General features: G+C 39.0%; 1 protein-coding gene across 13 annotated transcripts in view; it reads right to left on the bottom strand.

Annotated features, from left to right (window-relative positions):
* Positions 1–10,164, bottom strand: part of dock7 (dedicator of cytokinesis 7) — a 170,611-nt gene extending 160,447 nt beyond the window's left edge. For 4 of the 13 annotated variants that reach the window (XM_043699459.1, XM_043699460.1, XM_043699461.1 and 1 more), the window contains exons 1-2: positions 9,812–10,147; positions 7,160–7,262 (exon numbers count right to left, since the gene is read on the bottom strand). In XM_043699459.1, coding sequence (XP_043555394.1) covers positions 7,160–7,262; positions 9,812–9,849 — 141 coding nt within the window. In that variant the 5' untranslated portion in view covers positions 9,850–10,147. Of the gene's footprint in view, positions 1–7,159; positions 7,263–9,811 lie in introns of all 13 variants that reach the window. The other 9 variants (XM_043699463.1, XM_043699464.1, XM_043699465.1 and 6 more) reach the window with 4 other exon arrangements.
* Positions 10,165–14,461: the final 4,297 nt, after the last annotated feature.

Below are 14,461 nucleotides of genomic sequence, written 5' to 3'. Positions count from 1 at the left end.
AAGAACAGAACTTTGTTCATTAAAAATGTTGCTCCTGGGTGTTTTTTTTAATGGTTGATTGCAGATTGATACTAAATGAGACTACAGATTAGCTTCCCTACAGTGTATCCCTTCAGCCCAACAAGTCCACACTGACCTTCCAAAGAGTAATCCACCCAGACCCATTTCCCTCTGACAAATGTTTCTAACACTATGGGCAATTTAGCATGGCCAATTCACCTGATCTGCACGTCTTTGGACTGTGGGGGGGATACTGGAGCACCCAGAGGAAACCCACACAGACGCGTGCAAGCTCCACACAGACAGTCACCTGAGGCTGGAATCAAACCTGGGTCTCTGGCACTGTGAGGCAGCAGTGCTAACCACTGAGTGACCATGCTGCCCTATACTGCAGTTGATGTCAATGGTACTTCTGCTATAGGGCGTCTTTCGTTAACACAATTGGGCTTTTGCCCAAAACGTTGATTTTTCTGCTCCTCGGATGTTGCCTGAACTGCTGTACTTTTCCAGCACCACTCTAATCTTGACTCTGATCTCCAGCATCTGCAGTACTCACTTCCACAATTGGTTGTAATGCAACTGGGTGAATAGGGAACACTTTTTCTAAAATGTAAATTTTTCAAGTGCGTTGGCTATAACGCAATACATCGTCAACACTTTAAGTGTATTAGTATTGTGTGATTTTTGTACAGAGTGGGGCCACATAGGAACACAGCCACAACATAATAGCAGAGCTACCTGTTTGGGGTTAAGATTAACTAGAAAAATGAGATGGCATTGATGAATTGTCTTTCAGCAACTGTATATCCATTAAAGGGAATTACCTGTCATGGAGGTGTGATAACATGTCTGAAGAGGTTGATGGGAAAAAAGGGTCGTTCAGCACAGAGGTAGTGTCCCTATCTCTGAGTCAGGAAGTCCAACCTGAAGTCCCACCTGCTCTGCAGCAGTGTCATAACATGTCAACAAAGGTTGATTTAAAATACTGGAGTACTGAAGGATAGTTAGGAGACAGAGATCAGGATTAGGGTACTGCTGGAAAAGCACAGCAGGTCAGGCAGCATCCGATGAGCAGGAAAATCGACATTTCAGGCAAAAGCCCACAGAGATCTAGAAGTGCATCTTGTGAATAGACCAACTATTAATGCTGAATTCTTGCCTTGTTTTCTACTTCATCAGCTGGCTTGGATCCAATTTAGCAGTCTACTGTTGATATAATTGTGAACTCTTGAGACTTACTTCTCACAAGCTGTTAACTACTTTCAATATAATTAGCTACTTCAATTGTACTTACACATTTTCAAACATTTATAGAACTATCATATTAATAGTCTACTGCATGTGCACCACTGGAATTGTTCATCAACTTCTGTATGAAGCATTATTTACATTTCAAAAAACAATAGCAGTTATATAATTAATCTATTTCTGTTTTTGAATCACTAACAAGGTGACTTGGTTTGGTGAATTGGTACTGCTCGTTGTCAACCCAAGGTGTAACAGACTAGGAAAGACATATAGTGGAACTGTCAAAGCCACTGAACGATCTGGACAATGGTGAGTCAGTGGAGAAGATAGAGCAAGATCAGCAGAAAAATGGTTCTCTGTTTTGAGAAACAAAATATTTAACTCACCGACCAAGTTTTGAATGGCAAGATAAGAATCTCATTAGGAATACTTAGTTGCCTATTTGCATCCATTTGCATGTATTAGCATGCCATTATTACCTAACCTCACCACTTTGATATCTGCTTCCCACTTCTCCAGTCACCAGATAAAAACTGCATGTGCCAATTCCTGACATGAAAGCAATAGAGGGTTCCTGATGATTTAACTTGCTGCTTGACCCTCTGGCCTTCACCTTAGACAACAGTCCCCATTATTTCAGGACACACTCCATGGGCTGCAATTGCCCTCACCCGCACCAGCATCTGCCCCTCCACCACATCTCTGTCTATAGATATTGATAGCAGATATGTACCACCACCACTACCCCCTCGTGGCACATCTTCAATTTACACAAAATATGGTTCTGCACTTCAGTGCTGACTTTGCAGCACACCTACATCTCTTGTAGCAATGTTACTGCCAGGAGACTTTGCACACAAGGAGAGGACCCATCGAATGGACCACGGTGCATCTCAAGGTTGCTCGTCTCGCATCCACTTGGATACTCACAGCATCTCTGCTTTGCCTTGCCTTTTTTGCTGTTTACTCTATCAGCCAGAGCTTAAAGGCTTGTCATGACTGCCAGCAGTCATCAGCCACAAGAGTGTATGGCACCAGGATACATCAACTTCATCTCACACACACACTGCGCATGATTCAACCAGATGGCCATGTCTCAAAGCCTAAGGGAAGCAGCCATCACTCAGACCAAAGCGGACAGATTTCACACAGGGTTTTCCAGCGCAGTAAGCCAAAGGCAGCATCTTACATCAGGAGGAGAAATTGAGGACTGCAGATGCTGGAAATTGGAGTCGAGAGTGTGGTGCTGGAAAAGCACTGCAGGTCAGGCAGCATCCAAGGAGCAGGAAAATCAACGCTTCAGGCAAAAGCCTTTGAAGGGCTTTGCCCGAAACATCGATTCTCCTGCTCCTTGGATGCTGCCTGACCTGCTGTGCTTTTTCAGTCCCACACAGCATCTTACATCAGTCCAGGGACTTGGGCAGTCAGGGAAAAGGTATTAATAATCATACAGCACTGAGAATCTCATACTGTATTTGTGCAACTTGGCTTCCATTACATTCATCTGAATAAGGTTCCTATGTTAAAGGTCTATGTTGAAGCATTGCATGGCTCTCCTTAATCCCACTGTATGGAAGAGTAATCATAAATGTCCAGGACCAGGTGCCTCACAGGATGTTCACGGAGGGACGAGAGCTATCTTCTGCAACCATGGTTGATGAATCGATTATGCAAGTCCCTGAATACAGCCAAGTGTAGAGACAATGCAGGCTAATCTTCAAATAGGGCCACAGAGGTGCAGATGATGAGCTTCCTGAAGATAAGGTTGCAATACCTGCATTAGTTTGGGAGAAGCCTTGTAATGGGCGGCACGGTGGCACAGTGGTTAGCACTGCTGCCTCACAGCACCGAAGACCTGGGTTCAATTCCCGCCTCAGGCGACTGACTGTGTGGAGTTTGCACGTTCTCCCCGTGTCTGCGTGGGTTTCCTCCGGGTGCTCCGGTTTCCTCCCACAGTCCAAAGATGTGCAGGTCAGGTGAATTGGTCATGCTAAATTGCCCGTAGTGTTAGGTAAGGGGTAAATGTAGGGGTATGGGTGGGTTGCGCTTCGGCGGGTCGGTGTGGACTTGGGCCGAAGGGCCTGTTTCCACACTGTAATGTAATGTAATCTAATCTACACACCAAACAAATGTGCCACATAATCCTAGCATACCGTGTTTTGTGTGACCGTTGCAGGCAAACAGGGGATGTGATGGACTGTGAAGATCTGGGAGAGCAGCAGTTGGCTTCTGAGGAGGAAGATGAGGACATTGAGCAGGAGGAAAATCACCCTCAACAACGACAGAGCCATGCAGCGTCAGGCAGACAGGACTTAATTGGCCCCCACTTCCAATAGATAAGAGTTAGATATGATTATCATTCACTGACTGTAAAGTATGACTGCTCAAAATGCAAGCAGTCCCATCTGTTCCCAGATGCGAATACACCTTTTGTTTGTTCCTTCTTCATTTTTGCTGTTGCTGAATGTAAGTGACAGTCTTTAACCATTTGCAGATTTTCCAGTCAGTGGTGATCCTACACTGAACAATTAGAAGATATTAGACCACACTGGATATTGGGGAAAATAGACGTACTTCGTTAGATAGGATGATGGCAAGATCAGGCAACCTGTGTAGTTTTTGTTCTTAATTAGCAATACATTGACAAATATGCCACTGATGTGCCCTGTGAAGTATTTCCTTTGGTTGCTCTCCCAGTACATGCACAATGAAGAACAACTCTGGGCTGGTAATGCTTGACCAGATGCATGGCTAAGTTTTAAATTTAGCACTGCCATTGGGAATCCAGAAGGTCCCTTCAGTCTTGAGTGCTTCCACCTTTGGCAAGAGGGAAGACAGGATAAGCAAGATGCCATAGAGTTGTGGTACCTCGGTAATGAGGCTAGCTTCGGAGAATAGCATGAAAAATCTCACCGGGGTTCGTGGAGAGAGAAACCCTCTTGAAACTCACCAAAATTGACGTTTAGTTGATTTTGGATCATATTCAGCCAATAAGATCAAACATTGCTCTACAACAAGGTAGTTAATGTCAGTAGAAATGGCATTAGAGACTCTACAATTTATTTTAGCATTTTTGGTCTAGGTAAGAAGATTCATCCTGGTCATTTTTTTGTGATCTTTATCCAATAATTTCTGTTCCATTCAAGGTTAGGGCAACATTATGCTTGGCTATGAAACCATTCGCACATAAATACAGTCAGTCATTTGGGTGAATTTTCCCATGGGCTTCAAAACCTCAACACTGGGTCCAGAAGAGGTCCTGAGCCCAATAATATCATCTTCCTGGGAGTGGACTCCAAACTGATTGCCTTCCCATTCACCATCCTCGGAATCAAATTCAAAACTCTAAATCCTGGAGTACTGATAGCAATTCTTTGATCATGCACCACAAATTATTTCTTCCCCCACCCCCGACTTCACACCTGTCATCCTCTTTACATTCATGATTTTTTTACCTGTGTTTTCTCATTTTCTAATTTATTAAAGAAAATTAATTTACTGTTTATTTCAACTTCTAAAAACAGATTCCTAAATTGGTAAAGTTATCAAACTCATGGAAGAAATGAATCCTGAAATATCTAGAAGTTTAGTATTTTATCTCAAATAATGCCATGGTCACGGTGGGAAATTGAACAGTTTACTTTGGGCATACACTATCAGCATTGAGTACGCCTATGTGTTACAGCTTATACGCAGTTGAAGTCCCCTTACAAAAGAGACAAGAGTTCAATTCCTCCTCACTTCTAACCATTCCCAACCTGTTGTCCTTTATATACAATGATCACTCACACTGTCATAACAATAAAGTAATTATTACATTGGCCTGGATTTTGCAATAGAAATGGCAATAAAACTATTAGCTATCATTACTCCTCTGAAAAAACAGTAAATCATGGAATTCACACATGAGCAATTAAATGTGGAAATCCAGAAGGTGATGTCAGTGATTCAATGCTTCTTTATAAGGTGTTGCTTATGTACTTCCAGCCTATAATTAATTACTTCAATGTTTAAACTATTAGCTTCACTAAAAAGTCCCTTGAAAATGCCACACCTTATTGAATAAGGTATAATCTAAGGTATCTTAAATTCGTAATGACTGTTGAATAACATTTCTATCACTGATAAACCTATTAGTTGAAATCTCAAATTTCTAAATTATGAAAAACAAATTCATATATTTTTGAAATTAGCTATTTTAAGCATTATGATATTTCAATTTTTATCTTAATCACTCATGTACAACACAACTTTTATTTTGCTCCCCGTAAAATTATATTACAAGGTGAAAGTATCTTCAGTGCTGTCAACATTCTGAGTAGCTGTCTATGAGAATTATTCAACGGGATTATTCTGTTTGACAACATCACTGTTGCTGAACACCTGTAGACTCCTTTCATTTGGTGATAGATGCAAATTAACATCAAAAAAGGTGAAATCCACACCACAGAGATCGCTAGATCTTCATGGGCAGCTTTCTTCAAAGTCAGCAGTGAGCAGCATTGCGTTGCCGCTGATCACAAAACCTGGACAACTAAGACAAATCATTGAAATATGTAGAACAAACATTAAGCAGATGTCTTAAATAAACCAATCAACTACATCAGTCAACATAAAACGTTGGAAACAGTTTACCAAGTATCAATAGAGTTAATATATCTGCTTATCTTTAGAATAGAAAAAAGATTAAAATTATTGTTCATTATTATACTAAAACAATGGATGTTTGGCAAGGCAATCATTCAAATTTCAGTTGTTCCTCCAGTAAAAAGGAGACCACTCTTTGAGCAGGGAATACAACATATTTAATACAACATATTTATCTTCCAGTACTGTCAACAGGTTTCCATTTTAAATTTTAAGCATTCTTTTCTCTTTTAACTCAATGATTAACCTATCCTTTTTTTTCCCACTTTTACTGTTTTATTTCAGATTTTAAGTTTTTCATTGTTTTGTTTCAATAATTACTTATTTAGTTGTGGGAGGTTTAAGGACATTATCTTCAATTTCATTCCAGTTATTCAAAATGCCGGACTTTACTGATTGCCAAAACATGCAAACCAAATGGCAGTTCAGAAGTATACCTTCTTTGATAGAATCAGAACAGAAGAGACAAGCTATAAAAACTGATGGTTAACTTAGCTAACATATAGTGTTTGCAAAGATTGTCATAATGGCAGTCCAGCATAAGTCACAGAATTGAATTAGCTTAAAATAATTCAATAAATTCTAAATGTTTGGTTACCCACGTGTCACTAACGTGGGTGTAGACAAATCTGTGGAAAATGCCTTAAAAACATGTGCTGTTTGATGCGCTCTGTGTGGTATATAACCAGCTTGTTACTCATATTTACCTCATGTTAATTGTAGGCATTAGAATGGAAGTCCTATTACAAATTGTAAATTATTTCACTGTTCGGACTTTGAACTGTAAAGTTTAATTTGATTATTCAAAACCATATCATTGCAAAGATTTTGTTTCTTTGGAAGTATCCGGAATCTCAAACTTTGCCTACATTAAAGAAAAGTTACTATCCTCAGCCAGTAATAATTGTAATCTGTTTGTTTTGTCAACAATCACAACTGTTTGTAGATACCTTTACAGTGGAGCTCAAACCGTCCTCCTCCAACCTCCACACTCTAGTACTTTACAGTATGGATGGATGTATAGAAAATTAGGAACTGGTTATAGAAACCCTACTGTTACCTTGATGGAGGAGCAAATAACCCAGCATACATCTGAGATCAAATATAAGACTGTTGTTCTCTAATGGCTTAGCTACACTCTTCAGTAGTGTGATTACTAATTAAAAATTGAGGAAACATCAGATTTAACAAAAATATTTGATGAAGAAAAATAAAGGCCAACAATTTCTGAACATTCTAAAACATAATTTTTAAATTAACTTACTGAATGGTGAGAAATATTTGCCCCTACATTGAGGTTCTTGAGCAGCTGTGGTGAACTACCATATTGGCCAGAAATCTGCTTCCTTACTTCAGCTGCTACAGTCCTAGATGGAAGAAAAATACTCTACTTCAGAATATTGTATCAGGGATCTCAAGCATATTGTATTGTGTCCAGGTTAGATTCAGAACACATCAACATTTTTGTTAAAAGTACTACAGTAATTTGTCAGAGTAACATTAGAAATGACACCATGAAATTTGACCTATGGAGAACGTGGGCTCATGTGTATAAAACAAAGGCATGCTAAACCCTGTTTACAATATGTATCAGCTTCAGGTGCAATAATAAATAATGAAAGTTAGCAAATAAAACACTTATCATAGGTGACTCAGAATTTCAGAGAATTTGATAATTTACATGGGTCAAAGCAAAACCTTCAGGAAAAAAATTTAATCTGATGTACAGGAGATGATTTGTAATGCTCTTGCTTTTCTGGTGAAAACCCCAAATTCTTCAATGCCTTCAATGGGCGGCACAGTGGTTAGCACTGCTGCCTCACAGCGCCAGAGACCCGGGTTCAATTCCCGCCTCAGGCGACTGACTGTGTGGAGTTTGCACGTTCTCCCCGTGTCTGTGTGGGTTTCCTCCGGGTGCTCCGGTTTCCTCCCACAGTCCAAAAAATGTGCAGGGTCAGGTGAATTGGCCATGCTAAAATTGCCCGTAATGTTAGGTGTAGGGGTATGGGTGGGTTGCGCTTCGGCGGGTCGGTGTGGACTTGTTGGGCCGAAGGGCCTGTTTCCACACTGTAATGTAATCTAATCTAATCTAATAATAGCATTAGCTATTTTGATGTTGAGTCATGTCAACTGAGAACATTCTAAGGTTGACTCTGCTCTCTGGTGAATTAACTGGTTTCAGGTTGGGTGTCAAAAATATATGATCTGGGAAATATTTTGATCCTGATCTCAATGGCTATATGGGAAAGGCATAATTCTTAATTAGAGAAAGGTACTGCTGTCCTCTACTCAGCTAATTTCTATAAACTACATTTGGATAAAACTCTTCCCTAGCATCCAATCATTATTAGAATTATTGGACAAAATAGAGTTAATATAAATCATTCTTCAAAGTCATTTTCTAAACTTTGATGTTAAAAGTTGTTTTGGAATGAGTTGCAGTGCAATGAAGCAATGCCAGACTTACATCATTTACAGAATTATAACCTTTAAATAAGTGATAGAAGCTGAGAATCAGAATGCATCAAGTTGGAAGTTGCAGGCCACAATTGGACCTTTTTTTTGTGTCACCTCTTTGGGTTCTGGGATTTCCTGCGGATTCCACAAATGAAATTCTCCAGCCACAAATTCCATGGTCAATAACATACTTTCCAATTTTTGATCGCATAGTGTAAAATGCCATCATTGTTTCATTTAAATTTTAGTATTTTAAAATCACATTTGTAATGTAGAATGATTCAAATAAAGATCCAATTTCTGTAAATCCTGAATACAGTTCTGTAAATTCCATTCCTCCCCAAAATTAAGTAATAATTCTGAAAAAAGTTTAAACATTACAACTCATGGATAGTTAAATAGTTTTTAAGTCTTTCAAATGAAATATTTTCAGAAACATTTTAAAAATATTTTATCTCTGCACAGATGCAGCATGTTTCAATGGTGTTACTAAAAAGGTTTTTTCAATTCAAAAATATATATTTTGCAGACTTCCTTGGAATTAGCACACTTGATAATCCTTTAAATTTACTTGAGATTTAATGAGTAAAAGTGTATTCTGGACTTCAATCATCTTTTTAAAAACAATTTAAAACCTGCTCAAGTTGACTCTTCATTATCTTCCTGCGTGTGTAAAAACTCATCTTTTAACAGTTCAATTACTTTTCACACTTAAATATTAGCTGTACCAGTTTCCCTGTGCACAAAATAACAGCATTAATTGTATCCTGTAAAAGTGAACCAGGAATAACAACACTGTAATGTTTGCTCGTGTACCATTTACTCGTGTACTTTTTTTTAACATAACGTACACTATTTATTGATGCAGCATGTCAGATGGCCGTTTATTTTATAATATTTAGTACACAGTGAAGAAAATTGTATTCTATTGAGTTACACTGTATCCATCATGACATTTTCTCTAGTGTTCTTCCCGACTGCATTTCGATTGCAGATTACATTTCACACCGTAGTGTTAAAACAATGTGCACCACATCCCATCATTGTGCCTAGCGATGCGCTTTCTGTCGAGTCTGTATCACAACACATCTCCTCACATTACAGTGGATTGTATAGTGAATGCTACTATTGTATAAGATGCTCTTGCACAGTATTTAAAACTGCCCTGATTTAATCGCAATCGGTCATTTATGATTCTGCAACATTTGCATTTATTCGTTATTATATATCTCCTGCATTATAGTTTATTAGTTGCAGCAAATTGATCATTCCTCCTGCAAATGCGATGCCCTATGCTAGGGTTTTTCTTTGCTCCTCTGGGGGTGACAAAGCGGGGGCCACTTGGGCTGGGCTGGGCTGGGCAGCCGGGGGTGCTCAGGCCTCCACTACCGACCGACCGCTGTTCAAGGGGCAGCCACGGTTCTACGGAGCAGTCGGTGGGGAGGGGAAGATCGTTTACCTGCTGATTTTCTGCGCGAAGGCGCGGCGCTCGGCCATTTGTACCAGCAGAAGAATCAGCGATCAGGGCGGCGGCAGCAGCAGAAATCAGAGCCCCCGGCCGGAGGACACTGCAGGCTGGGGCCTCTACCGTAATATGCCCAAGATTGCCACCTCTACCATAATACACCGAAGACTGGAGCAATCGCCCACCCGGGAATGATCCCGTCGTCAGAGGTTCAGTGGAGGGACTCGCCCACTGTCATGCACTTTGGGAAGGTTTCTCCCATCTCACCTAAGCAACGATTGAGCATTACAACTAAATTCAGTGCCTAAACTGGCTGCAGCCAAAGGTGAAAATCAGCTCAGGTTACAGAAAGTTTTGCTGTATAAACATTAGGTGAGAACATAATCAGCCAATACTTGTCTGTTGTCAATTAGCTTATTGTCAAATGAGAAAATTAGGAATAGGGTAATATTGACAAATATTCACAACTGAAGAACATATGCTGACATTAAAATAGACCCTGTAAATCAAAATAGTTTAATAGAAACACATAGTAATACAGGTTAGTAGAAAAAAGTGACAGTTGGAGAAATATTTTCAGCAGTGATTGGCTATACATCTAAATCTACTGGTAAATTATAAATATTTGTATTGACTAGTAATTTATATATACACAATTAATCCTCCTTAAGACTGGAGTTATACTTAGCATCATTACCAACAATGTCATTTTAGTTAATTAGCTTGCTTCATATTGAAACAAACACAGGAATTGCTGAAGAAGTTCAGCAGGTCTGGCAGCATCTGATGGAAGAAAGCAGAGCTAATGTTTTGAGTCTGGTAACTTTGAAATTTCTCTAGAGTTTCAGAAATCAGAGTTCTCCAGCAATTTCTGTTTTTGTTTCAGATCTCCAGCACAAGCAGTTGTTTTACTTGATATGGATGCTTGTTTATAAAATGCGAATATAATCTCACCCAGTTAAATTTAAAGTGCAACCAGATATTGACCCAGTTTAATTATCATCTTAAATTCTTTTTTTGTTAGTTCTTTATTTCTAAGAAACTGCTTCTTGTTTTCCCTTTCTAAAAAATCTTGCAATTATTTTTCCTGAAGTTGTTGACACTCCCAGGATATTGTTGAGGATGTGTTAGACATCATCCAATAACTGTTCCAAAAGGACTTTCTTCTTATGTCAGCATGTATGTGACCTTGAATGAGGCAGTTTGCCAATCTGAAATTGATTGTCCTTGTATATGACATTTACAGATCTACATTTTGCAGCAGGCAAATGATTGCAATAAGGACTGGGAATGCTGTCTGTCTCCTAGTCTATGATGCTAATGAAATTCTTATCATGGCATGGACTGAGATTAGTGAACTCAACACAAACTGAGCATCTATTTGGGACTTTCTGGTTTCGATGAGTCTGTGCTAAATTCATTAAGTTATCTTATCCATTAAGGTAAACATTGTTTTGGAACTGAATATAGAATAATTATTACAATGTGTTTGTGACAAAAGAAGACAGCTATTATGTTGTATTTCAATATTAATCTATATGGATAGAGTAAATTTGTTTTAAAAATTGAATTCAACAAAAATGAAAAGGTGAAACATTGTTGATATATTGACTGTCAAAGTGAACAGCCCTAGAAAGATTTGCTGGAGCTGTGATATCCATAAAGTCAGTGGTATCGACTCCTCAAAGATATAACCTAGTAAAGAAAACTGCTCTCTTCCTTTGGCGCAAGATAAAAATGTTTAGAGAAAGCTCAAAACTTAGTAACAAATTTTGTAGTATAGAAATTGCTTTTCTTGATACATATAGAATTTTGCATGGTTGCCTCCAGAAAACAATTACAAGTGTAGTTTGATAATGTATGCAATGTCACGGCAATCCCCAAGTACATCACAGCTACTGAAGTGCTTTTAAAATGTCACAATCAGCAAATGCAGCAGAAAATGTGTGCACTGTACAACCCACAAACTGGCAACACCAGACAAATCATCAAAAATATCTGTATTTGTTGTTAGCGGATGAGCCTAAAATTTGGACAAGAATACTGTGCTGCCCTTCTACAAGCTGTGTTGTGGGATCTTTTACAACTGCCTCAAGTAAGCTCATACAGTCCTCATTTAAAATCACACCTGAGAAACAGCATCCCTCTCAATAAAATACTTCCTCGGTACTCTACTGAATTGTCAGGTAGATTACAAAATTAAATCCAAGACCAACACTTAAACATACACTTTCTGCCTCAGAGACAAGAATGATATAATTAAGCCAAGGTTGATATTCGCATTACAAAAGCAAAATACTGCAGACACTGGAAATCTGAACTTAAAACTGAAATATTCAGCAGGTCTGGAAAGAAAAAAACAGGGTTAGTAGTGTCGGAACTCTCTGCATATCTATAAAAATGGTGGATGGGAGGTCCACCCATATTTCTGAAGATCTATTGTTTGCTGTTCAAAAGAGGATGGGATGGATTTCAACAAGAACTTAACTTAACGGACCTTCAGTGCTGAGTTCAAACAGACCTCATTCTGGCTGTTGCAGGGGCTATAATCTGTAATGTGAAAATAAATGAATTGATTGAGTACACCAAAATGCTTGTGAAAGGCAGATAAGGTCTGTGAAACTCCTTTTCAATCACTCTTTATGAAAAAAACAGCCTTACGTTCTCAGTGAGAGTTAAAACAAACCCCTGCTGGATTGCTTTGATGACTAGGCCATTTAGCTTAGAAGGAAACTTATCATTTGGTTGTGCAGTTTCAATAGAGATCATTGCTGATGTTTCCCCAGAGGCTGATATTATGCCATTATCAATGCTTGGATGAATTTCAAAAACTATATTTATCTCAGCAGAAATGTTGGGTTCACAGTTTGATTGACAGTTTAGAGTTGAAGGATTAGCTACTTTTGTTGTGGGGTTTGAACCAAAATGTGTTTGTTTGTAACCACTTGAGGAAATTTAGAAGCTTTGAATGGATTTATCGAACAGCAGTTTTTAATAATCAAGTGTGTATGAGTAAGTGTTGTAGTGGATTGTTAGAATTCTTTTATTTTTCCACATGACCCCCGAGCAGTACCCATGATAGATACCAGGGAATGGCTACAGAGATGGCATGAGACCATTGCAAGTTATTAGGAGATAGCTATATGGGGACATCACAGTGGGTGGGAGGCACATACTATGGGGTGAAGGAAACTTAGGGGTGTGTGAGCATGAGTTGGCATAGAGGTATGAAGTCATGAGAGGGTGTGAGTGATGAGGGCCACAGGGTCTAACAATATCTAGAACAACTGGGATAAGCTTTCAGCAAATTTGGACAGGCTTTCTAACCAGCTCCCCTTGAGATTTGGTTAGGGGAAAATGATCAAGGGAGTCGATGAGCTGGCAAGGAGAGCATGAGCAGCTCTCGGTAGGGGGAGTTAGGTAAGGGCCAAGTGATAGATGAAGAACTTGGGAGGAAAGGAACAAATGGGCAGACTTAGATGTTAAGGATTGGAAGATGTAATAGTGTTTGAAACATCTGGAGTGAAGTCAAATGAACTGAGGAGGGCTTTCTAACCAGCCTGCCTTCTCAGGCACTGCTTATGTTCTGCTTCCAAGGAGATTAGGCCTGTCTACAATCCATAAAATACCCTCCACCCCACGTGAAAATTACATGTTTGGAGTATTTTGTTCTCAAAGCATGCCTTATCAATTGGAAAATTTCATGACTTGAGCTATTCACCTGGTCCATCTCAAAGCCCTTTATAATCATCCAGTGAATTTCTCCACACCTCCCTATCCCACATCCAGCAGCTGAGAACTTTTAGCAGCCCTGGTATACATCATAGATATTGCCTGTAAGACACTAGGTATGTCTTGGCTTTTAATTCTCAGACATTAATCTGCTTGTTTGTACAAAGGCAAAATACTGTGGATGCTGGAAATCTGAAGCAACTATAGAGAATGCTGGAGAAATTGAGGAGGTCTGGCAACATTTATGGAGAGAGAAGCCAAGTTAATGTTTCATGTCTGATATGATTCCTTTGAAAAAGTCTTACGAAGACTCTTCTTAAAAAGAGTTATATCAAAGACGAAATGCTAAATCTGTCTCTACACTTTATCAGGGCAAAAGTGAGGATTGCAGATGCTGGAGATTAGAGTCGAGAGTGCAGTGCTGGAAAAGTACAGCAGGTCAGGCAGCCCCTGAGGAGCAGGAAAATCCATGTTTCGGGCAAAAGTCCTTCATCAGGAATGATCATTTGCCTGAAACATCTTCTGTCTGGTCTCATTATGACCATTCCCATATTCTTTCACATTATCCAATGTAGAAACATTGCCTTTACCTATCCATCCTTCTTACATGTAATTATATCTTCACATTCTGAAATACTCTACAAAATGAATTTTATCTTTCAGTTTTTTGGCCACTCATTCAACATTCTTCTTCGACAATGCCACTATTTTCCACATTTTGAACAAGGATTTTCTGCAGAAGAAGTCATGGATGAAAAGAAAAAATATGAAAAAACACAATAATATCAAATAAATGTAACTCTCTTCTACCTCTTAAATATAATGAAACAAAACACAGAAACTGTACCACAACTGTCTAGCAACAAACCTATAGATCTGAGATACAATTAAATGATAAAAATACAAACCAGG

This window comes from Chiloscyllium plagiosum, chromosome 11, assembly GCF_004010195.1.
Source record: "Chiloscyllium plagiosum isolate BGI_BamShark_2017 chromosome 11, ASM401019v2, whole genome shotgun sequence".
Classification (NCBI taxonomy): Eukaryota; Metazoa; Chordata; class Chondrichthyes; order Orectolobiformes; family Hemiscylliidae; genus Chiloscyllium; species Chiloscyllium plagiosum.
The sequence above is the reverse complement of the archived record's forward strand: the minus strand, read 5'-3'. Positions and strand labels throughout refer to the sequence as shown.